The sequence below is a fragment of the Callithrix jacchus genome, chromosome 8 (genome assembly GCF_049354715.1).
Source record: "Callithrix jacchus isolate 240 chromosome 8, calJac240_pri, whole genome shotgun sequence".
Lineage (NCBI taxonomy): Eukaryota > Metazoa > Chordata > Mammalia > Primates > Cebidae > Callithrix > Callithrix jacchus.
Window position 1 is genome coordinate 112,467,216 of NC_133509.1, and position 25,405 is coordinate 112,492,620.

Here is a 25,405-nt window from a genome sequence, read left to right on the forward strand (position 1 = left end):
GAAATCAGGAAATCTGTCTAAGTAAGCCACTCATCACCCTGGTTTTCACCAATAAGAAGGTAGCAAACTGTATTACACACTAGAAAATTCAGCTAGCTTGGCCAGATGCGGTGGCTCACGCCTGTAATCCCAGCACTTTGGGAGGCCAAAGTGAGCGGATCACCTGAGGTTGGGAGTTTGAGCCCAGCCTGATCAACATGGAGAAACCCTGTCTCTACAAAATAATAATAATAATAAAATAAGGGCTGGGCGCAGTGGCTCACGCCTGTAATCCTTTGGGAGGCCGAGGTGGATCACCTGAGGTCAAGAGTTCAAGACCAGGCTGGCCAACATGGTGAAACCCCATCTTATAAAAAAAAAATAATTAAAAAAATAATAATAATAAAATAAAAAATGAAAATTTGGCTAGGCTGAACTATTTGAGAAGTTTAGATGCAGGCTTCTTTAGGTAATGAAGAAACTGAAGAAAAAATGTTAAAAGCCAAAGGAGCTAGCTTAAGTCCCTAATGAAAAGCCTCCTCCTGAAATGTAAGGCTAAGTGTACAAACAGAACCAAGGCGTCTGATATACTGATCTTCAAAGCCCAGCACCACCATATATTGGTTTTCTCTAGAGTTGGAGTTTTAAAATCAAGAACTTGAAGGTACAGAAAGAAAGGCAGGCCAAGTAAAGGAGAAAGGCATGAAGAAACAAATCATTGGAAGTATGTTCAACTCCTTAGCCTCTGAAGGGGCATGAAACACATAGAACCCTTAGTGGTTACGTGGATGCTTCTGTTTACCTTGCATGACTACAGAAGCAAGAATCCTGGCTGTGCACGGTGGCTCACGCCTATAATCCCAGCACTTTGGGAGGCCGAGGTGGGTGGATCATGAGGTCAAGAGATCGAGACCATCCTGGTCAACAAGGTGAAACCCCGTCTCTACTAAAAATACAAAAAAATTAGCTGGGCATGGTGATGTGCGCCTGTAGTCCCAGCTACTTGGGAGGCTGAGGCAGGAGAACTGCTTGAACCCAGAAGGCGGAGGTTGCGGTGAGCCGAGATAGTGCCATTGCACTCCAGTCTGGGTAACAACAGCGAAATTCCGTTTCAAAAAAAAAAAAAAAAAAAATCCTGTTTGAAAATCCTCACCCTATCTTGAATGTTTAAGATAGTGACTAAAGCACTAAAATGGATGGATTCTTCAAATAAGCAGTATTTTCGGAGCTCTGGAGACTGGAAGCTTTTTTTTTTTTAAGACAGAGTCTCGCTCTTGTCACCCAGGCTGGAGTGCAGTGGTGCGATCTTGGCTCACTGCAACCTCTGCTTCCCAGGTTGAAGTGGTTCTCCTGCCTCAGCCTCCTGAGTAGGTGAGATTACAGGCACCTGCCACCACACTGGCTAATTTTTTGTATTTTTAGTAGAAACGAGGGTTCACCATATTGGCCAGGCTGGTCTTGAACTTCTGACCTTGTGATCCACCCACCTCAGCCTCCCAAAGTGCTGGGATTACAAGTGTGAGCCACTTCGATGGGCTGACAAGCAGCTTTTTTTAAAGTAAAGATTTCTTATCCAAAGCAAAGCAGAAAGTTTAAAAAGTGCTATAAAGTTCATGCCCCTGCTAGGTTAAAGCTTAAAAAAAAAAGATGGGAGGAGAAACTGCCACTGGCACTTGGTCCCCTCTTCCTATATGCTTTTGATGTCTCCTAGCTAAAAATTTCCTGGTTTCTGATGTGAGCTGCTGCAAGAGGTCTTATAAACCTGAAATGGGTAACAGCAATGCTGAATAATAAGAGGAATGGGAAAAAGTGCTAAGGACTAGTCACACCTCTATTGATTAACTCAGATGATTGGCTTTGGTAGTCATGGTTAACTGACATCTGTTTGAATGCCATCAGAGTCTTCAATCAGGCCATGTTAAACTGTGTATTAAACTATTCTTGTATGCCCCAATCTCTACTTATTCTCAAAAATGACTGTATATATGTACTTGTATTCCTCCAAGTACTTGGATAAATAATGATACCTAGGATATGACTGGACCCTAGATTTATATTACAGATTCAAGAAGAGACACCCAACCATGTATACATAACATTTTGTTCTTTAGAAAGTACAGAGGTCCTGGATAGATCACAGGAGGTCTGTCTATCCAAAATAAACTTGTAACAAAATTACAATTATCTTGAAATAACTGTGCACCAACAAAGTGATATCGATATATTTTAAATGCGGTGCTGACTGACATTTGAATTTGCAGTGACTATATGCAAGCCAAAATAAAAAGACTAGCAGGTAAGTTCATTGCCTATAAGCTTGTGACTTTTACAAATCCCACATTTACATCAATAAGTAGTAAAGCAGTGCAAAAGCTATCTGGTATTCCAGTGGGATTCTATGGTAGGAAACTGATGTGCAGGAAAGGTTGACAATATATTTGATTTTACGGGACTCCTTATTTAGTTACCAAAACCTCCTTCTTAAACTGTACATGCTAAATAAAGTCGCTGCATCTCTCCTTGGTTCTTCCTTTTTTTTTTTTTTTTTTGAGACGGAGTTTCGCTCTTGTTACCCAGGCTGGAGTGCAATGGCGCGATCTCAGCTCACTGCAACCTCCACCTCCTGGGTTCAGCCAATTCTCCTGCCTCAGCCTCCCGAGTAGCTGGGATTACAGGCATGCGCCACCATGCCCAGCTAATTTTTTGTATTTTTAGTAGAGACGGGGTTTCACCATGTTGACCAGGATGGTCTCAATCTCTTGACCTTGTGATCCACCTGTCTCGGCCTCCCAAAGTGCTGGGATTACAGGCGTGAGCCATCGCGCCCAGCCCTCTCCTTGGTTCTTTCATTCATCTTTCTGTTCTTTAAAAAAGTAAAAAAAAAAAAAAAAAAAACTTTAGGATATCTCAAGGGCTTATTAAAGCCCTCAGATGCTGATAGTGACTAAACATAACTTATACTCGACATTAAAAACAAAACTTCACAAACAATAATATTGCTTACATCCTCCGCTACTCATAATGTGCACAAACATACCACAGCTGATGACAAGACACCCAGGAGATTTTGGATTGAGAATCTTTACCAGTAAAAGGAGCAATTTAAAGAATTAAAATGTTTAACACTGGCACAAAAGTAGTCATGAAAAAAGAAAAGAAAAAAAGGAACAATAACAGCAACAAGATGTGTAACATGAGGTTTTTTTTTTTTTTCTGAGACAAAGTCTCACTCTGTCACCCAGGCTCGAGTGCAGTGGCAAGATCTTGGCTCACTGCCACCTCCCCCTCCTCGGTTCAAGTGATTGACCTGCCTCAGCCTCCTGAGTAACTGGGATTACAGGCGTGCGCCACCATGCCCAGCTAATTGTTTTGTATTTTTAGTAGAGACAGGGTTTCACCATGTTGGCCAGGCTGGTCTCAAACTCCTGACCTCAAGTGATGCACCTGCTTCAGCCTCCCAAAGTGCTGGGATTACAGGTGTGAGCCACTGTACCCAGTTGTAACATGACTTTCATATCCTTCCCCTATAATACTTGATGGATACAAAAAGACAAGTTGATCCTGGATATAAAAAGCCAAAAATCCTCCTCACTTAAACTTTGGTTTAACTGAAAAAAAAAGAAAAAAAAAAAAAAAAAAACAACTTTAAAATGCTGATTTTCAGATTTGTTCTTTGGTCAGGCAGTATAAAGCTCTCTGAAAGAAGTCCCTTTACCTGGTTATAGTATGAAAACAGTCAAAATAGAAAATGTCAGTTTAGGAAAGAGATCTATGTGTTCAGAATTTCTCAGAAAAGAAGAAAAAAAATGTACAGACTGGCAGACCCTAGCCCCAGATGCCAGATTCAGTTGTCTTAGGGCATCAAGAATAAAAGAGAACTAGCATTCAGAAGAGTAATACTTAAGGGGGTTAGCTTCTAAAAGCCCTCAATAAATAAATCAAATCCTTAAATAGAACATGATAAATGATTTCTGAGCAGAGGATTTACCAACATTTTCCTTTATCAGTTTAAATCCTAATCTGGACCCAGACCCAGCCAGAGGCTGTCATAATTTTGAAACGTATAGAAAGCAGTAAGGAATGCAAGCCACAGACTGCAAGGAGTAACCAATTCCTCCCACACTGCCCCTGCCCCTCACCCATCAGGAGTGCACATCATTCTATGGAGTAGCTTTGTACCCAACACTCAGATGTGAGAGGGGCCTTCTCACCAGGGTGGAATATGGTGCTCTGACAACAGTAAGTGCTTTAAAAAGGGGGTGGGATGTGTTACGGTTAGAGCTTGGGAAAAACCAGAATTTGGGCATATCCTCTGACTGTGACCATTATGAATAAATATTTGATGGTAAAGGAAGAAATCATCTGGTGACCAGAACAAAATGGAGTAAGACCAAACCCTTGGGAGGTTACACAATAAGACTTTCAGCAGTCATCGTTTACTGTTTTCTTAAAAGACTAAACTTAAGATTAAAGGGTGAATACTTCAGTTGATTACGTGAATGGTTAAAGAAAGATTCCAAGGTTGGCCACCTCTGAGACCTGGATGGGAAGTAAGTGGAAGGCACTTGCTCCCTAGGGAGGAGGGCCAGGTAAGTCTCCAGGCTGTGGAGCCAGAGCCAGCAGTAGCTCTTGATGGGCCCGAGTTCGTGAGGTGCTGGGAGAGGGGAATGGCCTGGCCTGTGTGGTTGGCCAGAGACAGGCTAGGGTCAGTGTGATTTCACAAGTAGAATGATTATAAAATAAAATGTTTTTTTAATGGACCAAAAAGCAAAGTGAGTCACCTTTGTTTTTAAAGGTGAGATTTAGCAAAGGAAGGATTTGAAGCAGTTTTTACTATTTACAAAATGTCATTTAGAGTAGAGATGGCCACCTTCAGTAGTTGAGGAAATGTCTTTCACATGAGATGGCCACAGAAGTGTGGTTCCTGGAACCGGCTCACAAAGGCCACACGCTGTCCTGGGTGAGGGAGAATTCCTCTGAGGGAGCACCAGAAAGGCTCAGTCTTCTGTTTCTTCATAGGTCGTCTCATCAAAGGGCCTGTCCAGTAGAGGCACCAGCCGATGACGGGAATACTTCAGCTGCAATAGGTCCCCAACTTCATCTATCTCCTTTAAAGCCTGAAATATACACAACACAGTAGAGGTATGTCAGAGCCAGGAGGATGCAGCATGCCTCGTGTTTTACTTTAATAAAACTATCATGGCAAGATTACCTTGTGGCAGGACTTATGTCTACTGGATTTACAAGATCAGACTACAATACAGCTGTGGGAAGAGCTGCTTATTCTTTTTTTTTTTTTTTTTTTGAGATGGAGTCTCGCGCTGCTGCCCAGGCTGGAGTGCAATGGCGTGTTCCTGGCTCACTGCAACCTCTGCCTCCTGTGTTCAAACGATTCTCCTGCCTTAGCCTCCCAAGTAGCTGGGATTATAGGTGTGCGACACAACCCACAACTGATTTTTTTTATCTTTAGTAGAGACGGGGTTTCACCATGTTGGCCAGGCTGGTTTCAAACTCCTGACTTCATGATCCACTGCCTCAGCCTCCCAAAGTGTTGGGATTACAGGAGTGAGCCACCGTGCCCAGCTGAACTACTTTTTAAACAAGGCCTTCAAGCTCACCGTGAATAATGGGTTGTGAATAGCCAGGTATACAGAATAAAGGCTGTAATTCAAAGTATGATATACTTGGTAGAAAAAGTTATATGTACTCTGAACTCACAAAACTGACTACAATTTGTCATCTCTCCCTTTTTGAGATGAAGTCTCGCTCTGTCACTTAGGCTGGAGTGCTGTGGTGCCATCCCAGCTCACTGCAATCTCTGCCTCCCAGGTTCAAGTGATTGTCCTACCTCAGCCTCCCAAGTAGCTGAGATTACAGGTGCCTGCCACCACACCTGGCTAATTTTTGTATTTTTAGTAGAGATGGCATTTCACCAAGTTGGCCAGGCTGGTCTCGAATTTCCAACCTCAAGTGATTCACCACCTTGGCCTCCCAAGGTACTGGGATTATAGGCATGAGCCAACAAGCCTGGCCAATTTTTTTTTTTTTTTTTGAGACAGAGTCTTGCTCTGTCTCCCATGCTAGAATGCAGTGGTGCCATCTCAGCTCACTGCAACCTCAGCCTCCTGGGTTCAAGAGATTCTCTGCCTCAGCCTCCTAAGTAGCTGGGACTACAGTCTCATACTACCATGCTCAGCTAATTTTTGTAGAGACTGGGTTTTGCCATGTTGGCCAGGCTAGTCTTGAACTCCTGGTCTCCAACTTCTGGCATCAAGAAATCCACTCACTTCTGCCTTCCAAGTGCTAGGATTACAGGTGTGAGCCAGCACAACTGGTGTCTTAAACTTAATTAAAAAAAAAAATCAGTGTTTGGAGAAAACAAACTCACCGACTATTCCTGACATAATCTAACATAAGAAAAAATATTCTTGACTTCAAAATGTGAAAAATATAAAAAGCAAATAAGAGCTGAATTTCAGGCCAAGTGTGGTGGCTCATGCCTATAATCCCAGCACTTTGGGAGGCCGAGGTGGGCAGATCATGAGGTCAGAAGATTGAGATCATCCTGGCTAACACCATGAAACCTCATCTTTACTACTACTACTAAAAATAAAAAAAAATTAGCCGGGCATAGTGGCATGCGCCTGTAGTCCCAGCTACTCAGGAGGCTGAGGCAGGAGAATTGCTCGAATCCGGGAGGTGGAGGTGGTGGTGAGCCAAGATCGTGCCACTGCACTCTAGCCTGGACAACAGAGCTAGATTCCAACTCAAAAAAAAAAAGATAGTGCATTGAAGTTCAGCTTTTTTTTTTTCTGTGAGATGGAGTCTTGCTCTGTTTCTTAGGTGGGAGTGCAATGGTGAGATCTCAGCTCCCTGCAACCTCTACCTCCCAGGTTCAGGCAATTCTCCTGCCTCAGCCTCCCCAGCAGCTGCGACTACAGGCATGTGCCATCTGCCCGGCTAATTTTTATGGTTTTATTAGAGACAGGGTTTCACTATATTGGCCAGGCTGGTCTTGAACTCCTAACCTCGTGATCCACCTGCCTTGGCCTCCCAAAGTGCTGGGATTACAGGTGTGAGCTACTGTGTCCAGCCAATGCACTATCACAACAGTGGTTCCTCTGAGACGAGGGGTAAGTGAAAGCTCCAAATGGAAACAATTTAAATATAAATTAAAGCTGGGAGAACCCATCGATCATTTATAACCCTGACCTCTAAGATAAGATTTATTAATTTAAGACAAAAGTCAAGGCTGAACATGGTGGCCCAAGTCTGTAATCATAGCACTTTGGGAGGCCAAAGTTGGCATAGCTTGAGTCCAGGAGTTTGAGACCAGCCTCGGCAACACAGCTAGACCCCCATCTCTTAAAAAAAAAAATTTGCCAGGCATAGTCTCAGCTACTCTGCAGGCTGAGTTGGGAAGATCTGGAGGCCAGGAGGTGGAGGCTGCAGTGAGCCAAGATCATGCCACTGTACTTCAACCTAGGTGACAAAGTGAGACCCTGCCTCAAAAACATAGTAAGACGAAAGTCCACGTGACTAAGATCACAAAGGAATGGGCATTTATGAACTCTGACTTCAGAAGAATCTAGAATTTCTTCATCAATGTAAAAAAGTAATCATTAGATAGAAAAAAAAAGTCCTCAGTAGCCCAAGGGGATCTAGACTACAAGATTTCCTCTGATCCCACACCAAGTATTTCACACAAATCAGTGTCATGTGCATAGAAGATAACATTCTAATGAGAGCTGACTCTTGTGTAGGGTATTTGGGTATGTTAGAGACAGGGAGCCAGTATATGCATCACTATTTATTAAAAAATAGTCCATGTGGAACCTCTAGATCACAGGTAAAGTGGGTTCCTAGGAGAAAAACATGTATTTGTTATAGGGCTGAATAACCGAATCCTCTAATACGGTCATCCTGCCACTCCCCGGAGCCAATATCCTTGCACTTCAAGTCCATTTTAAAAAATAACAAAAGTACAGCTTTGACACAATTCACATTAAACAAAATTCGCTTTTTGTTTTCTTTTTTGAGATGGAGTCTAGCTCTGTCGCCCAGGCTTGGAATTCAGTGGCACGATGTCATTTCAGTGCAACCTCCGCCTCTCAGGTTCAAGCAATTCTGCTTCGGCCTCCTGAGTATGTGGGATTACAGGTGCCTGCCACCAAGCCTGGCTAATTTTTGTATTCTTAGTAGAAATGGGGTGTCACTGTGTTGGCAGGGGGATTACAAGTGTGAGCCACTGTGCCTGGCCCAAAATTCACTTGTAAGGTATGTAATTCATTGCTTCTAAGTATGTTCACAAAGTTGTGCAACTTTCATCATTACCTAGCTTTAGAGTATTTTTATCAACCTAAAAGGCAACCCTATGCTCATTGTATCAATCCTCATTCCTCCCTCCTCTCAGGCTGGCTGCAACCAATCTATTTTTTGACCCTATGAATTTGCTTGTTCTGGACATTTCTTTTTTCTTTTTTTTTGAGACAGTCTTGCTCTGTCACCAGGTGCCAGGTGCCAGGCTGGAGTGCAGTGGTGCCATCTTGGCTCACTGCAACCTCTGCCTCCCAGGATCAAGTAATTCTCCTGCCTCAGCCTCCTGAGTAGCTGGGATTACAGGCATGCACCACCACGCCCAGCTAATGTTCCAGACATTTCTTAGAAATAGAATAGTAAGTGTCTATTGGCCTTTGTATTTGACTTCTTTCACTTAGCCTAGTGTTTTCAACGTTTATCCATGCTGTAGGGTCAAAACTTCTTTCTTCAGCATCCAGCTGACCTAGTACCATTTGTCAAAGAGAATATTCTTTTCTCATTGACTGGTCTTGGCTTCCTTGTTGAAAACAAGTTGGCCATAGATGCCTGTACTTTATTTCTGAACTCTCAATTCTACTTCACTGGTCTATATATCTATACTTATGCAAGTACTCCATTGCTGTAATTACTGTACCTTTGTAGTAAATAGCTTTGTTTTAAAATTAAGAAGTGTAAGTCTTCCAACTTTGCTTTTACTTTTCAACATTAATTTAGCTGTTTGGGGCCCCTGCCAGATCCATATAAATTTGAGGATCAGCCTTTCAATTTCTGCAAAAAAGGGCCAGTGGCTTAGGGTCTCCCAATCCATTTTTTTCTGAGAAACGCAGAACACTGGATCTGTAGGTTGCTATACTGCCATCTTAACAATATTAAATCTTCCAATCCATGAACACAGGATGTCATTCCATTTCTTGAAGTCTTCCTTTAATGTCTTTCAGCAAAGTTTTATAGTTTTCAGTATATACATCTAAATATAACAGTATACATGTAAATTAGCCAGTGAACAAGGGAAAGGCTTTTTTTTGGGGGGGTGGAGGCTTTCTTAAGCTTTTGAGTGTTACTGTAAAATAAATTTTCTTAATTTTCTTTTCATTTGTTCATTGCTGATGTATAAAATCACTAATCTTCCGTGTGCTGATCTCTTACCCTGCAACTCTGCTGAATTCATTTATTAGCTCTAGCCATCTGTGTACATGTGGGATATGTGTGTGTGTGTGTGTGTGTGTGTGTGTATATATATATATATATTTCATAGCACTACAGAATCATGTCATGGGGCCCATTAATAAATGAAAATTACTTTGTATCTCATAAAAGTTTAGTTTATGATTAGTTCCATAAAACATCATAAGACAAAATGACTTTAACAAATCCATGGTTTCAAAAAAGGCACTTTATGCTTTAAAAAATAAATGGGGCCGGGCGCAGTGGCTCACGCCTGTAATCCCAGCACTTTGGGAGGCCGAGGCGGGTGGATCACGAGGTCAAGAGATCGAGACCATCCTGGTCAACATGGTGAAACCCCGTCTCTACTAAAAATACAAAAAATTAGCTGGGCGTGGCGGCGCGTGCCTGTAATCTCAGCTACTTAGGAGGCTGAGGCGGGAAAATTGCCTGAACCCAGGAGGCGGAGGTGGTGGTGAGCCAAGATCGCGCCATTGCACTCCAGCCTGGGTAACAAGAGCAAAACTCCGTCTCAAAAATAAAAAATAATAATAATAATAATAATAATAAACTAAATGGGAGGCAAAGCCCAACAATCCCTCAAGCAAATCTTATAAAAAGAATTAGAACTCTCAATTGGCAAATATATTTGTTGGCAACAAAAATTTCCTTAGGATATCCTAAGGAGATATCCTGGTTACATCTAAATTCTTTCATGAATGTGTACAGTTCTCATGAGTCAAAGTTGTTGTCAGAAAGCACAGGTTATTGCCATAGACATTGCTTATAGTTATGTAGACATTTTTTTTTGAGGCGGAGTTTCGCTCGTTACCCAGGCTGGAGTGCAATGGCGCGATCTCGGCTCACTGCAACCTCCGCCTCCTGGGTTCAGGCAATTCTCCCGCCTCAGCCTCCTGAGTAGCTGGGATTACAGGCACGCGCCATCATACCCAGCTAATTTTTTGTATTTTTAGTAGAGGCGGGGTTTCACCATGTTGACCAGGATGGTCTCCATCTCTTGACCTCGTGATCCACCCGCCTCGGTCTCCCAAAGTGCTGGGATTACAGGCTTGAGCCACCGCGCCCGGCCCATGTAGACTTTTTAAAATTTTTATTTGACCTCAGGTGATCCACCCACCTCAGCCTCCCAAAGTGCTAGGATTACAGGCGTGAGCCACCACGCCTGGCTCAGACTTTTTTTTAAAGGCATGTTGAAACTCTGAGTTAATAGGTGAACATGAGAAAAGAACCTCTTAAAACATCAATAGAGCAGAAGGGAAAGAAAAGCTGAAATCTCTAGGTTAAAAAAAATAATTGCAGAAATTTCCAGTAAAATTTCTGAGAAATTAGAAAAATCTATTGAAACAAATCTGACAGGCATAATCAAAATAAAGAAGGAAAGATACAGTATCCAAAAACTGAATCTAACTGGATGTCAGAATATGATTAAGAATACACTCACATCACTGTGCCTGTAGTTAACAATACTGTATTATACACGGAAAAAATTGTTAAGAGGACAGATCTCATGTTAAGTGTTCTTACTCCAATTTTGTTTTTTAAAAGGGAATACACTCACACTCCTAGAAAATTTGCTGTATGGAAACAGAGAAGTTACAAGTCTTCAGCTATTCAGGAATATAAAATGTCAATCAAATTGTGATAATGAACCTTTATAAAGAAGCACTCATAATGTTCTTTAAGATTAGTAGCTCTCTAACTCATTAATGGATATTTCTAGCAACTAATTTTATGCAAATGTCATGTTCTAAAGCTTTATAAACTCCCAGAGAGCAATACTGATTTAAGTCTGAAATCTTAGATTTGAAGCAATAACATACTAGGAGAATACACAGAGATGAGAATATATTGAGATCATAAATAATTATGTTTAGTAATAATGATCCTCAACTAGATGCCTGGCAGTGTGGTGGGTGCTGGGATACAGAAAGAGTAAAACAGACTTGTTCCTATCCTCAATATTTATCTAATGGAGAAGACCGAATAATTCCAGGTGTAAAGAGTTTAGTAAGGGAAAATTTCAGGATTCCAAGGGAACACAGAGCAAGAAGGTATGGGGGTGCCCCTGAGCAATTTTCCTTTAAGTGGAGATGTGAAGAATGAGTGGCAGTCAGCCAGGCAGAGGGGAAAGAAGGCTCAAGAGAGAAAATTTCAGACAGAACAACATACAAGAAAGCTTAGAGTAGACATAGCTACAGTAGAAAGAGAATTGTAGAGTCCAAAGTGAGGGGAGACAATGGAGCAAGATCAAACTGGAAAACTCTCCAGAGCTCTGATGATGCTGGGTGTGGTGGGTGACAGTTTATTTGTAAATGCCAATGCTTTCGGTAGCAGTGTCACCTCCTCTGTCTTACTAGTAAACATCTTAGGTGCTCAAAGAACATCAGGACCAATATATTATGAATGTCATCTAATATTCAGACCCTTTTAATGAAAGGCATATTTATATCAAGGTGAAAGTGCCATCTTACAGTATCAAGTATTTCTTTGGTATGAGCTGCTGACAGGCAGAACCTGGCTCTGGACTCAATAATCGGGGTAGCAGGAAATCCCACCACAACGACACCGATGTTCCGCTTCAGCATCTCCCGTCCAAAGGCGCTGTAAAGGGGAAAACAAGGAACAGAAACCAGGAAGGGTAAGAAAGCACTCATTAGAGAAGACTTGCTGACCTCAATGATTTAAACTCTTTGTGATGCAGGCATTGGAGGACTTCTGGAGGAGTTTCCTTTAACTTGTTCTTTTTTTTTTTTTTAGAGACGAGGTTTTACCATGTCAGGCTGGTCTCAAACTCCTGACCTTGTGATCCACCCAGCTCGGCTTCCCAAAGTGCTGGGATTACAGGCGTGAGCCACCGCACCTGGCCTTCTTTAACTTCTTTTAAAGTTAAAATTGACAGCTCACAAATACTTTTGAAGTCAATCCTAAGGCAGCCTTCTCCTATATGGTGTCCTTCACAAAACTGAAATAATAGAGATCAAGTTCAATAGGATTTACGTAAGAAGACTTATAAGTATAGCCTTAAAAAGTATCCCTGGCCGGGCGGTGGCTCACACCTATAATCCCAGCACTTGGGAGGCTGAGGCGGGTGGATCATGAGGTTAAGAGATCGAGACCATCCTGGTCAACGAGGTGAAACCCTGTCTCTACTAAAAATACAAAATAATTAGCAGGGCATGGTGGCAAGCGCCTGCAGTCCCAGCTACTTGGGAGGCTGAGGCAGGAGAATTGCTTGAACCCAGAAGGCGGAGGTTGTGGTGAGCTGAGATCGCGCCATTGTATTCCAGTCTGGGTAACAACAGCGAAACTCCGTCTCAAAAAAAAAAAAAAAGTATCCCTGAGGATACATGATACAGGCAGATCACACCTGTAATCTTAGCACTTTGGGAGGCTGAGGTGGCTGGATCACTTGAGCTCACCAGTTTGAGACCAGCCTGGGCAACAAGGCAAAATCCGGTCTCTAACAAAAATACAAAAACAATTAACTGGGTGTGGTGGCATGCACCTGTAGTCTCAGCTACTCTGGAGGCTCAGGCATGAGAATCTCTTCAAGCCGGGAGGCAGAAACTGAAGTGAGCCAAGATCACACCACTACACTTCAGCCTGAGCAACAAAGCAAGACTCTGTCTTTAAAAAAAAAAAAAAAAAAAAAGTCCCTGATGTGTAATAGTGGTTCAGAGGCTTCAAAATGAATGTGTACTTAATTAAAACCTGGTCCTTGAAATGCTAAGCTTGGCAGTTTAACAAATTCTGAATATTCTGCAGCTGTGGGGGATCTGCTGTAACATGGCACATCTTTTCTGCTAGCAGAGTAAGGCTGGCTGACATGAGCTCTCCAGATCACCCATTTCTTTGGTTGTCTTGGGAACAACACTGCTTCAGAATTCAGGGCTTCCTTTGGTGTCTGTCAGGCCAGTTCACCTGCTGGCTTCAGCTGATTACTCAGACCACACAATTTGTGTTTAATAATCCCTGCACCCCTACCCTAACCCAAACTGGAGGCCTGTGGCTTTACTCCACATCTGTATCTTGTCTAAATAACACATTCTAACTTTTATTTACTGAATTATGTTGTTCTCTGTCTTTTCCTCTTGTTGACCTCCCTTATGTTTTAACTTTTCCTTTAAGCTGTTTACAGCATTTGTCTATAATAAAAAAATTTGTCCAGGCGCAGTGGCTCTCGCCTGTAATCAATTCCAGCACTTTGGGAGGCCGAGGCGGGCAGATTACTTGAGGTCAGGAGTTGGAGACCAGCCTGGCCAACATGGTGAAACCCCATCTCCACTAAAAATACAAAGATTAGCCAGGTGTGCTGGTGGGTGCCTGTAATCCCAGCTACTTCAGGGAGGCTGAAGCACAAGAATTGCTTGAACCCAGGAGGCAGAGGCTGCAGTGAGCCAAGATCATGCCATTGCACTCCAGTCTGGGGAATACAGTGAGACTCAGTTTCAAAAAAAAAAAAATAATCCTGCAATGCTAGTCTTTTCAGCCTTTTCCCACTTTCTCTAGTACCAGTGCATCTTCCTCAACATTGCTCTTTTGTGTCAGCATGAACCTGACTGCCCTGCATCTTCAGTACATGCTCCCAAACTGTCTAGTGCCTTATTCCAATTCTTCTTCACTTTCTCTAAATCTTTCTTAATTATAATGTACACAGTCAGTTGCACCTATGTAGAATAGAGGAGACACAGCCTTCTTTAAAGAGAGAGCTCTAGACTGAGTCCTTTGGATCTGATACCTCTTCATATTTGTTTATGATAATTCCACTTAAATAAGAATGAAGAAGATCCTTCCCCATTCCCTCTGAAGCCATAATACCATTGCCCTTATGACTTCATGTTGAAACCCAAATTCTTTTTCTCCTAGTGAGCACATTTTCCTGATTTCCCTCATTCTCTTTGAATCACATTACTTCCAGGATCCCTGATTTAATTGCCTCTCCCATATTCATTTCAATAAACATTTACCTGAGTGTCAGAGACTGTGGTGGACACCGGGAACTCAAAAATTTAAAAAAAATTGCTCCTTCAATGAGCTCAATCAAACTGGAGAAAGGCTTTAAGATCCAACTCAAAACTCACCCATCCAACAAGATGTGCCTTTCTTATTGAGCCTATATTAAGCAGATCACTCCTTTATTCTACATCTGCAGTGCTATTTTGCATATAATAAAATTTGTTCAGTATAATTAGTGTTCATTTGCTTTTCAAATGTCTTTTGGTTTCATTATACATCTGGACTTCTCAAATACATTGAAAGCTAGGGCACACTTTCCATTATGTAAGCCTTGTACAAACCAAAGAAGCTGGTATAATCTGCAAACCTGGTAAATATCCAGTAACACACTCTGCTATAACTTCTCTAACCTCATGGCCCACTGCTTCTGCTGGGGCACTGTGCTCCAACTCCAGGGACCTTTTTTTTTTCTTTTTTTTTTTGAGACAGTCTCACTCTGTTGCCAGGCGCCAAGCTGGAGTCCAGTGGCACAATCTCTGCTCACTGCAACCTCCGCCTCATGGGTTCAAGCAATTCTCCTGCCTCAGCCTCCCGAGTAGCTGGGATTACAGGTGCACACCACCATGCCCAGCTAATTTTTGTATTTTTAGCAGAGACGGGGTTTCACCATGTTGACCAGGATGGTCTCAATCTCTTGACTTGGTGATCCGCCTGCCTCGGCCTCCCAAAGTGCTGGGATTACAGGCTTGAGCCACCGCGCCCCCGCTCCAATTCCAGGGAACTCTTTGCTACTCTTCCGTTAGCTAAGCAAACTCGCTCCTGCAATGTGACCTCTGCACAGATGCTTCTTTCTCCAAAGGCTAACTCTCTTCTCCTTCAAATCTTTACTCAGATGTCATTTTCCTTCCCAAGGAGGCTTACCCTGACCATCCTATTTAAAAGTTCATCTGCCCACCCACAGGGCACTCTCAACTCCCCATATAGGTCTTGCTCTATTTCTTTATATTTATTGATATAAATTTTTTGAGACAGAGCTTCGCTCTTGTTGCCCAGGCTGGAGTTCAATGGCACGACCTTGGCTCACTGCAACCTCAGCCTTCCGGGTTCAAGTGATTCTCCTGCCTCAGCCTTCCAAGTAGCTGGGATTACAGGCATGTGCCATCACGCCCGGCTAATTTTGTATTTTCAGTAGAGTTGGGGTTTTTCCATGTTGGTCAGGCTGGTCTCAAACTCCCGACCTCAGGTGATCCACCCACCTCGGCCTCCCAAAGTGTTGGGATTACAGCCGTGAGCCACCACGCCGGCCGGTCCTGCTCTATTTTTTTCTGGAATGCTTGACACCTTCTAACATAGTACACAGTTCATTTGTTTATTATGTTTGTCTGACTCTTGCCCTACTAAACTCCACAGGACAGAGATGTTTGTATTTTATTCACTGATCTAGCCTAGGCCCTTAGAAGTACATGAAACTCAAACGTTTGTTTAATGAAAGAATAACAAATTAATATACTTTACAATTTGAAATCTGCTATTTGATCTATGGCATATGTACCAAATGAAGGTTAACACAATAAGGACAACACCATTTTCCCTACAAAATACATAAGCCCTAGTCTCACATCACAGATACCTTAGGTATAAAGACATTCTAGTCTGTGATCTGCAACCAAACGTACCCAATTTTGGCAGGCATGTAGAGCATCAAAGGCACTACTGGAGAGTCCTCATTTCCATAGATGATGAAGCCCATCTCTTTCAGGCGTCTCCTGAAATACCTGGTGTTTTCAGCTAACTGTTGTACACACTCTTTACCTGGAAAGTCATGGGGAGAGATAAAAAAATAATAAGAAAAAAGAAATGAAAAAAAGGCAGCAGTCTCCTCTATCTCCATTCTAATCAGTTCTGTTTCATTGCTTGCATTCCACCATAAAATATTTTGCACAGTAAACTGTATGGAATATCAATGTAAATAAACGTCTTATTTTGTATTCTGTCATTCTACCTCTTAATAGCAGAAGTTATAATAATGCAAAAAACGTTTAACAGCGTATTAGCATCCTCAAAGAATTTCAGCCATACCCCCTCACTGAGCACTCCACACATCTCTTAATAGTAGGTAGGATATTTATGATTACCTTCATATTATAGGTCAGGAGACTCTCACCAAGGTGGTGACATGCCAACAGTTGCACAACAGTGTGTGACACACTAGGGTAGCAAGTGCCACAGCTGCAACCAGAATTTATGTCTCCTAACTTTAAGATTCATTCCAAGTAACTGTGCTGCAAAGAAATTTTACATTTAACACCAGAGATGAAGCCATTTAGACCCTCAAATTTTCATCTGTAAGTTTCATTTTATGTTGTTTCTTTAAAATTCTTTAGTTTTTTCTTTTTCTTTTCAGATGATGTCTTGCTCTGTCACCCAGGCTGGAGTGCAATGGTACAATCTTGGCTCACTGCAACCTCTGCTTCCTGGGTTCAAGCAATTCTCCTGTCTCAGCCTCCTGAATAGCTGGGGTTACAGGTGCGTACCACCATGCTCGGTAATTTATTATTTTTAGTGAAGATGGGGTTTTGCCCTGTTGGCCAAGCTGGTCTTGAACTCCTGACCTCAAGTGATCTGCCCACCTCAGCTTCCTAAAGTGCTAGGATTACAGATGTGAGCCACTGTGCCTGGCCTGTTTCATTAAAACTCTTACCAGGGAGCAGTAGCATATCTGTAACAGTATAAAATCGTATCTTTAATCCTACTGTACTCATCTTCCTTAAAACACAAATAGATTAAAACACACATTTATTTATTTGCTGACTGACTAAATATTTGGGCAGGTTTTGACATTATGGTAGGTCAATCTTTGAAAAGATATCCAAACAACTGTTCTGTTATACAGAACAACGAAATAAATTCAAATGATCAGCTTGTAAAGGACTAAGAACAATTTTATAATCTTCTCACAATCATAAACACTCATGAATAAAAAAGGTTGCAGTAATTTTCACATAGATTATAAAATCAACAAGTTCATATTTTTAAAAGTCCAAACATGATACATATGACATAAGTTCTTATGACACATTAACCAATCAGACATACAGATGGCTAACAAATGTCCTAAGAATTAGAATACTCACATATCCATCATTCACAGGAAGCTACTCTAGATAAGCTGGCCACAAATAAGTCAAAATTAATACTCTTTATGTAGATAATTTGAAGTTGATCAGAGAAAAACAAGCTTAGATTAGCCTAATTAGTATAAACACTGAAGAGCATCATTTAAGTTATTTCACCATTTAAGTTACGTTACAAAGAAGAAAGCAAACATTAAAGTGTGTTATATTTAAGTATGCTGGGAACTGATGAGCCAAGTACCCTAATTTCCCCCTAGAAATATCAATGTATGTTTAATTTACATCTAGAAGATGAGACTTCTTCCAGCCATGCAGTACCAGAGGCTGGATTTACCTTCCTTCTGTAAACAATAGGAAACTGGACAAAGTACATAAACAATGACTTTTAGACACTGAACCACAGGCGGTGCCAGACTATGCTGCCTGAACACGGGCCCCAGGTTGCTGCACAGGGAAGGAGGGTCCAGTCTTGCCAGCTGAGGACATCTGAGGTTGGATTGGAGAATTGCCAGTTGAGATCAGAGATGGGGAGGCTGCGGGAGCTAGAATTTGTTGGGCAGTGTACGGGAGAGAAGAGGATGAGATGAGAGAGATTTAGGGATCTGCAGAGGGGTCCTTTTGAAATTTGGGAAGTGTACTGATTTGTATATACATGAAAAGAAACTAGCAGAGGCTGGGGAAAGATCTACCAGAAAGCAATAGGCCAAACTATTCCTGCACTCAACGGAGCTGGGAATAGTTTGTATTTTTATCCACCAAAATGGTAAGATCTGGAGTCATCTAATAGAGTCTTCAGAAGGGGACTCCACTACTATCACCTTAGTAGTGGAGATAAATTAACCCTAGACTAAATATTGGTCTAAACCCACCCTAACCTTAAAATGAAGTCTCAAAAGGATCTGTCTGACTGATTCCAAGAACAAAGTCCCACATTACCTAAAGGAAAACAACAAGATATAAAACCTAGGAATGTAAAATTCGCAATGTCCAATATATAATTTACAAATTCCAGGCCTTCAAAGAAACAGGAAAATAAAACGTACAACCAGGGGAGAAGTCAATCAATAATAACAGACTAGAAATAACAGAGTATTAGCAGATAAGGATGTTAAAGGCCACTATACATATGATCTTTATGTTCAAAAAGGTAGAAGAAACGAGGAGGGAAAGGAAATATACAGAAAGGAACAAACAATTGCTAAGGCAACAATGCTGATGAATCTCAACGCATAATGTTTAATGAAATAAGCCAGACATGAGATCACACACTGCATGAATTCATTTGTATGAAATTCTAAAGACATACTGTAATAACAACAGATTCATGGTTGTCAGGGAGTATGGGAAGGGGACTAATATAGCAAAGGGGCAGGAGGAAACTTTCAGGACAAGGAAAATATTCTAACCTTGATCATGGCATGGTTGTAAGATTGGATACATGGGACCAGACACAGTGGCTCATGCTTGTAATCCCAACACTTTAGGAGGTCAAGGCAGTGGTCAGGAGTTTGAGACCAGCCTGGCCAACATGGGAAAACCTCATCTCTACTAAAATTACAAATATTAGCCAGGCGTGTTGGTGGGCACCTGTAATTCCAGCCACTTGGGAAGCTGAGGCAGGAGAACTGCTTGAACCTGGGAAGTGAAGGTTATAGTGAGCCAACACCACGCCACTGCACTCCAGTCTAGGTGACAGAGCAAGACTTTGTCTTAAAAAAAAAAAAAAAAGACTAGATACATGTCAAAACTCAAAAACTCATGGAATTACCACACATACTTAAATCTGGTGAATTTTATCATATTTGAAAGATAGCTCATTAAAGTTGGTCTAAAAAGTTAAGTAATGCTTTTGCATATTAGTCTAGTGTACATTAATTTTTTCTGCATCCAGTTTACCATTTTGTAACTTATCACCTTTTTTTTTTTTTTTTTTTAAGACAGGGTCTCACTATGTCACCCAGGCTAGAACCTCTGTCTTCCTGGCTTAAAGAATCCTTCTGCCTCATTCTCCTGTGTATCTAAGACTACAGGTGTGCATCATCATTCCCAGCTAATTTTTAATTTTTTTCTGTAGAGATGAAGTTTCACCATTGTTACCCAGCCTGGTCTGGAAGTCCTGGGCTCAAGTGATCTACCCGCCTGACCTCCCAGAGTGCTGGGATTACAGGTGTGAGTCACCATTATACCTAGCCACCACTTTAAAAAAATCACAAATCTTCAGCTGGGCATGGTGGTGCATACCTGTAATCCCAGCTCAGGAGGCTGAGGCAGGAGAATTGCCTGAACCTAGGAGGCGGAGGTTGCAGTGAGCCAAGGTCGCACCTTTGCACTCCAGCCTGGGTAACAAGAGGAAAACTCCGTCTCAAAAAAAAAAAAAAAAAAAAAATCACAAATCTTTTAGCTATTTAATCACAAACTGACTAGCCTGTTTTTTTTTCTTTGGAGACAGAGTCTCGCTCCATCGCCAGGCTGGAGTGCAGTGGCGCGATCTTGGCTCACTACAACCTCCGCCTTCCAAGTTCAAGCAATTCTCCTGCCTTAGCCTCCCAAGTAGCTGGGACTACAGGCGTGCGCCACCACACTCAGCTAATTTTTGTATTTGTATTTTTTTAAAGATGGGGTTTTACCATGTTGGTTAGGCTGGTCTTGAACTCCCGACCTCAGGTGATCTGCCCGCCTTGGCCTCCAAAGTGTTTGGATTACAGGCGTGAGCCACCATGTCTGGCCTAATTTTTTGTATTTTTAGTAGAGAAGGGGTTTCACCATGTTGGCCAGGATGGTCTTGATCTCTTGACCTCATGATTGGCCGCCCGCCTCGGCCTCCCAAAGTGCTGGGATTACAGGCGTGAGCCACTGTGCCCAGCCGACTAGCCCGTTTTTTTTAAAAAAAGTTTTTTCAAACTGAAAATGGAACTACCATGCAGTCCAGCAATCCCACTACTGCTGTTTATCCAAACAAAAGGAAATCAGTATTATCAAACGGATATATATACAGCTATGCTTCCTGCAGCACTATTCACAATAGCCAAGATATGTAATCACCCTAAGTATCAGCAGATGAATGGATAAAGAAAATGTGGCAGATACACACAATGGAATACTATCCAGCCATAAAAAGAATGAAATGCTGTCACTTGCACAACATGGATAGGACTGAAGGTCATGATGTTGAGTGAAATGAGCCAGGCACGGAAAGACATGTATCACCTGTTCTGACTCATGTGGGAGCTAAAAAAGTAGATCTCATGGAGGTAGAGAGTAGAACAGTGGTTACCAGATGCTGGGAAGGGTGGGGGAAAGGGGACTGAAGAGAGGTTGGTTAATGGGTACAAACATATAGTTAGACAGGAGGAATGAGGTATAGCGTTTGATGGCACAGTAAGATTACTACAGTTAACAATAGTTTACTGTGTATTTCAAAATAGCTAGACGAGCTGAAATGTTCTCAGCACAAAGAAATGATCAATGTTTTCGGGTGAGGTCTTCCTAAGGAAAAAAAAATGATAAATGAGATGATGCATATCCTAAATATTCTGATTTGATCAGAGTTTTTGATACGGTATGCATGTATCAAAATATCATAGGTAGCCCTTAAGTTTTATTATTATATTTTTTCCCCTTTAAGTATTATCATGGATCAATTTTTAAAAAAGGAAAGCCAGGCACAGTGGTTGATTCTGCCTACTTGTGGCGGCTGAGGTAGGAGGATCACTTGAGTCAGGAGTTCAGGGCTGTAGTGAACTATGATTGCACCTGTAAACAGCCACTGCACTCCAGCCTGGGTAACATAATGAGACTCTGTCACTTAAGAAAAAATTTAAAAATACTTTTTATTCCAAGGAACTTGTGGGTCAAGATGGCCAAGGGGAGACCTATGTTAATTCTAGCTAAATAATTATAAGCTTGATTGGCTCACCGTGCACTTAAGTTTATACACTGAACTAAACCATATTATTGGTGCAGTTAATTAGAAATCAAGCGGCAACAGGAGGCCTAAGGTAAAGATCACCCGAGAGTGCAGTAACACCGGGGAACATCTTGGGGCAGTTGCAGAGCAGGGAATACTGCTCTGGTCCCACAAATGCCTTCTCAGCATGAAGACTGCATGAGGGCCTCCTAAAGAGGGCTTATGTAAAGATCTCTGAGAAGGGAGTTGACCTCTGCTCACAAGATCTGGGAGGGTCTTTGCAGATGTGAGCTGGCAGGGAGGAGAAAAGCCTTGCAGGGCGGAGATAACAGAACACCATAGGCTCTGCCTAGGTTCTCAGAATAAGGAGTGATTTAATTGCTCTATAACCTCAATGCTAAAAGCCCCTAGATGCACTGGGAGTGGTCAGACTGGGTGGCTCCTAATCCAATACACTTCTGATGCAGCCGTACCCTCATAACAATTGGTGGTCAACTCAGAGTAGTAGTTTAGCATGTCTCAGAAGGATCTCAAGTGCTCTCCACCAGCTACCTTACCTACTCCTTTACCCTCCCTTTCCACAATTAATGAGATTGTGCATATAATAAAAGTGTGTGGAGCCCAGAGCTTGGGGCCAAGGTGGTTGCCAGTCTTGCATTGGTCCCCTGGACCCATACTGTAAATTCTACTCTTGTGTCTCTGTCTTTATTTCCTTTTCTCAATCCCTTGTCACCGCCAGGACTAAGGACACCCAGGTATGGGGCTGGGCCAGTTCCCAACAGAACTCAAGAACAATTACCAATGAAAAGAAGAAATGTTAAGACATTTAGAACATAACTTTCCCACTGATTGCTCAATCTAAGTACGTTTTCTTTAACAGGAAGAGGTGGAAATCTCAGTCCCACTATCCATTGTCATCTGTTCTCTGAGAACAGTCCGGAAGAAAATATATGTCAAATAGCATTCACATACGCAACTTGAAAATACTAGGAATAGGTACTTAAAACCCAAGTTATGTATCTTCTTACTGCTGAGTAATGATAAAGTTCGAATTAAAAAGAATTATCCCCTAAATATATATTTAAGCATCCCTGTTATAGCCAAATGAGGGAAGAATTACGACGATTAGCTATTAACAACTCAGTTTCATCTGATTCTAACACCTTTAGGTGGGTGGTAAAAGAACACTATTCACACTTTACTTATAAAGAAGCAGGCCCAGAGATGTTAAATTACTTTTCCCCAGGCCTTTCATTCCACAGGAGGCAGACCAAGGTCTTCTGGCTTCAGCCCAGTGCTTGTTTCCTAGACTATACCAAGAAATTATCTACTTTTCAAATGTTAAAGCCTAATCTTTCCTTGGGCAAAAAGATCTATATCAGTATCTGCCTTATTTTTTAGCCAGCATTTATGGGCTAATGCATGGGGTACGCATGAGCTGGTGAAGGAGCCCAAGGAGATGCAAGGTGAGTAACAGACAAATGAAAAGTAGTTCTTCCAATAAACTCATCTTGAACAGCAAAACTGTAGTCATCACTGATAAATAGAGAAATAAAGACTGAATGGAAGAGTCAAGGCCAAGGCTAAAGAAGGAAGTTGGCCCATTTTTGGTGGAAACAATTTTGGTAGAAACAATTACAAAAATGAAGTGATCTGGCTTATGCCTGTAATCCCAGCACTCTGGAAGGCCAAGGTGAGTAGACCACAAGGTCAGGAGTTTGAGACCAGCTTGGCCAACATGGTGAAACCCTACACCTACTAAAAATACAAAAATTAGCCAGGCGTGGTGCCAGCTACTCAGGAGGCTGAAGCAGGAGAATCACTTGAACTGGGGGAGGTGGAGGTTGCAGTGAGCTGAGATCACACTACTGTACTCCAGCCTGGGCAACAGAGTCCATCTCAAAAAAAAAAAAAAAAGAAGTGTGTTGAGATTCACTAGAGGTGGCTGGCAGAAGTGATCTGTTATCCTTTAAAGTAGCTGGACTGAACCATCAAACTGCCAATATTCTACTATTTTTGACCTTAAAACAGGCACTATCTTATGGTTTAATCTATTAATTTCAAAGAGAGTAATAGGAAAATAAAAGCAGTAAAATAAATGTAGACCAATCAGTAAGCCCAAGCATTTACATGTTAGAAAATAGTTATCCCTTGCTCTTAAAGTGAAACTGAATCTTAACAGACTATAGAGCTACCTACTTTTGTTATATTGCACTCAGCACAGAAAGTCAACACCAGAACAAAAGGATGCCAAATTGCAGGGTTTTATTGCCAGCGACCACGGAGGACTCACGTCTCTCCAACCCGTGGCCGAGAAAGAAGAGTGACAAGACCTTTTTATACCCACAAAACCACCTTGGGAGTGGGGGTGAGGAATGGAGATGGGAATGAAAGCTGTCAATCACCTCCTAGGCTGAGAGGAGGGTGAGGGGCTCCAGATATTCCAAGGGCCAGGGGACTTTTGTCATTCTGATTGCCACTTAAGACAAGGTCAACATTAGTTTATACATTATTTGGACAGGTGTGGGGTCCATATAATTTTAGGTTACTTGGCGCCAGGATGGAATTATCTGGGAGTGCTTACTTTGGTAAACAAAGGCCAGCAATTCTGGCAGTTACAGATAAGAGAAAGTATGCAGCTTGTCCTCTCTTTACATTTTGCAAGGTAATCTTAGTAGTTTACAGAAGTCATGGCTAGCAGTCATTGTGAGGAGAATGAAAACAGTTTTCCCATTTTAAAATGGCATTGTACTGGTTCTAATTCTAGGCCAGCTATATCACACTTTGACCTGAATATCATATAAAATACCAGTTAGTATTTATTCAAGAAGACCAATTACTACTTAACACCCATCTAGCAGCTCAGTCCTAATGGGATTTTTCACTGCAGAGTTTCAGCAAGTATCTGGTTGAATACAGACTTGAAACAAGCAAGAAAGTTTAGCATTGTTTAAAAAAAATACTAACTCTTAAAAGATTCTTTCACTCAGAAAGAACACAGATGGAAATATAAGAGGTCAGAATTCTTTCCCTACTTTTCAAACATAAATCTTTACTTTTAAGGGTGATAAAAAGCATAAAAGCAATTTGGAAGAAAAAAAATCTGTATTGACTCTTGAACTTTACAAATAAACTTCACTGTGTGGCTCTCCTTTTGGACTTCTTCAATATGGTTTGTTAGAATAAAACTATTTTTAGAAACTCTACTGTAAAAAATCTACAGCTTGGCATGGAAGAGAGAGAGAAAAGTAAACATATAGTTAATTTCTCAGAAAATGTATTAGATAACCTTGATAGGTCATTTTTAGTACTCAACTTCTTTACAATAAATTTTATGCTCAGGAAGAAAGTAACAAATATAAAAGATCAATAGGCTGTGATAGCATCCTTAGATTATTTAGTTTTGCTTTTTTTTTTTTAAATTGAGACAGAGTGTCACTCTGTTGCTCAGGCTGGAGCGCAGTGGCGCTATCTCAGCTCACAGAAATCTCTGCCTCCCAGGCTCAAGCGATTCTCCTGCCTCAGCCTCCCGAGTAGCTGGGATTACAGACATGCACCACCATGCCTGGCTAATTTTTTGTATTTTGAGTAGAGACAGAACTTCTCTTTGTTGGCCAGGCTGTTCTAAAACTCCTGACCTCAAGTGATCCATCACATCCGGCCTAGATTTAGTTCTTTTAAGGAACTAAAAGGCCTTAAAAAGGATGGAGCTCAGAAGTTGAAGGAGCCACAATTATCTGCTTACTGATAACTACTAGATATTGATAACCCTCATTCACATTTACAAAACAAAATTAGATTTAGAGATCTACACTGATCACTGCCAATTCCATTTCAGTTATTTTTAAAAGGAATACTGTATCAAGTCTTAATCCAAATTTCTCAGGATTCTCAGCCATGCATGTAATCTTAAGGTTAGAAGGAA

At 41.6% G+C, this 25,405-nt stretch overlaps 1 protein-coding gene across 1 annotated transcript in view; it reads right to left on the reverse strand.

The window, feature by feature from the left end:
- Positions 1-4,711: 4,711 nt before the first annotated feature.
- The window catches only part of SPTLC2 (serine palmitoyltransferase long chain base subunit 2), a 113,062-nt gene continuing 92,368 nt past the window's right edge, over positions 4,712-25,405 (reverse strand). Inside the window, exons 10-12 of the mRNA XM_002754227.7 lie at positions 16,116-16,251; positions 11,955-12,084; positions 4,712-5,096 (exon numbers count right to left, since the gene is read on the reverse strand). Of these exons, the coding sequence (XP_002754273.2) occupies positions 4,977-5,096; positions 11,955-12,084; positions 16,116-16,251 (386 nt within the window). The 3' untranslated portion in view covers positions 4,712-4,976. The remainder of the gene's footprint in view (positions 5,097-11,954; positions 12,085-16,115; positions 16,252-25,405) is intronic.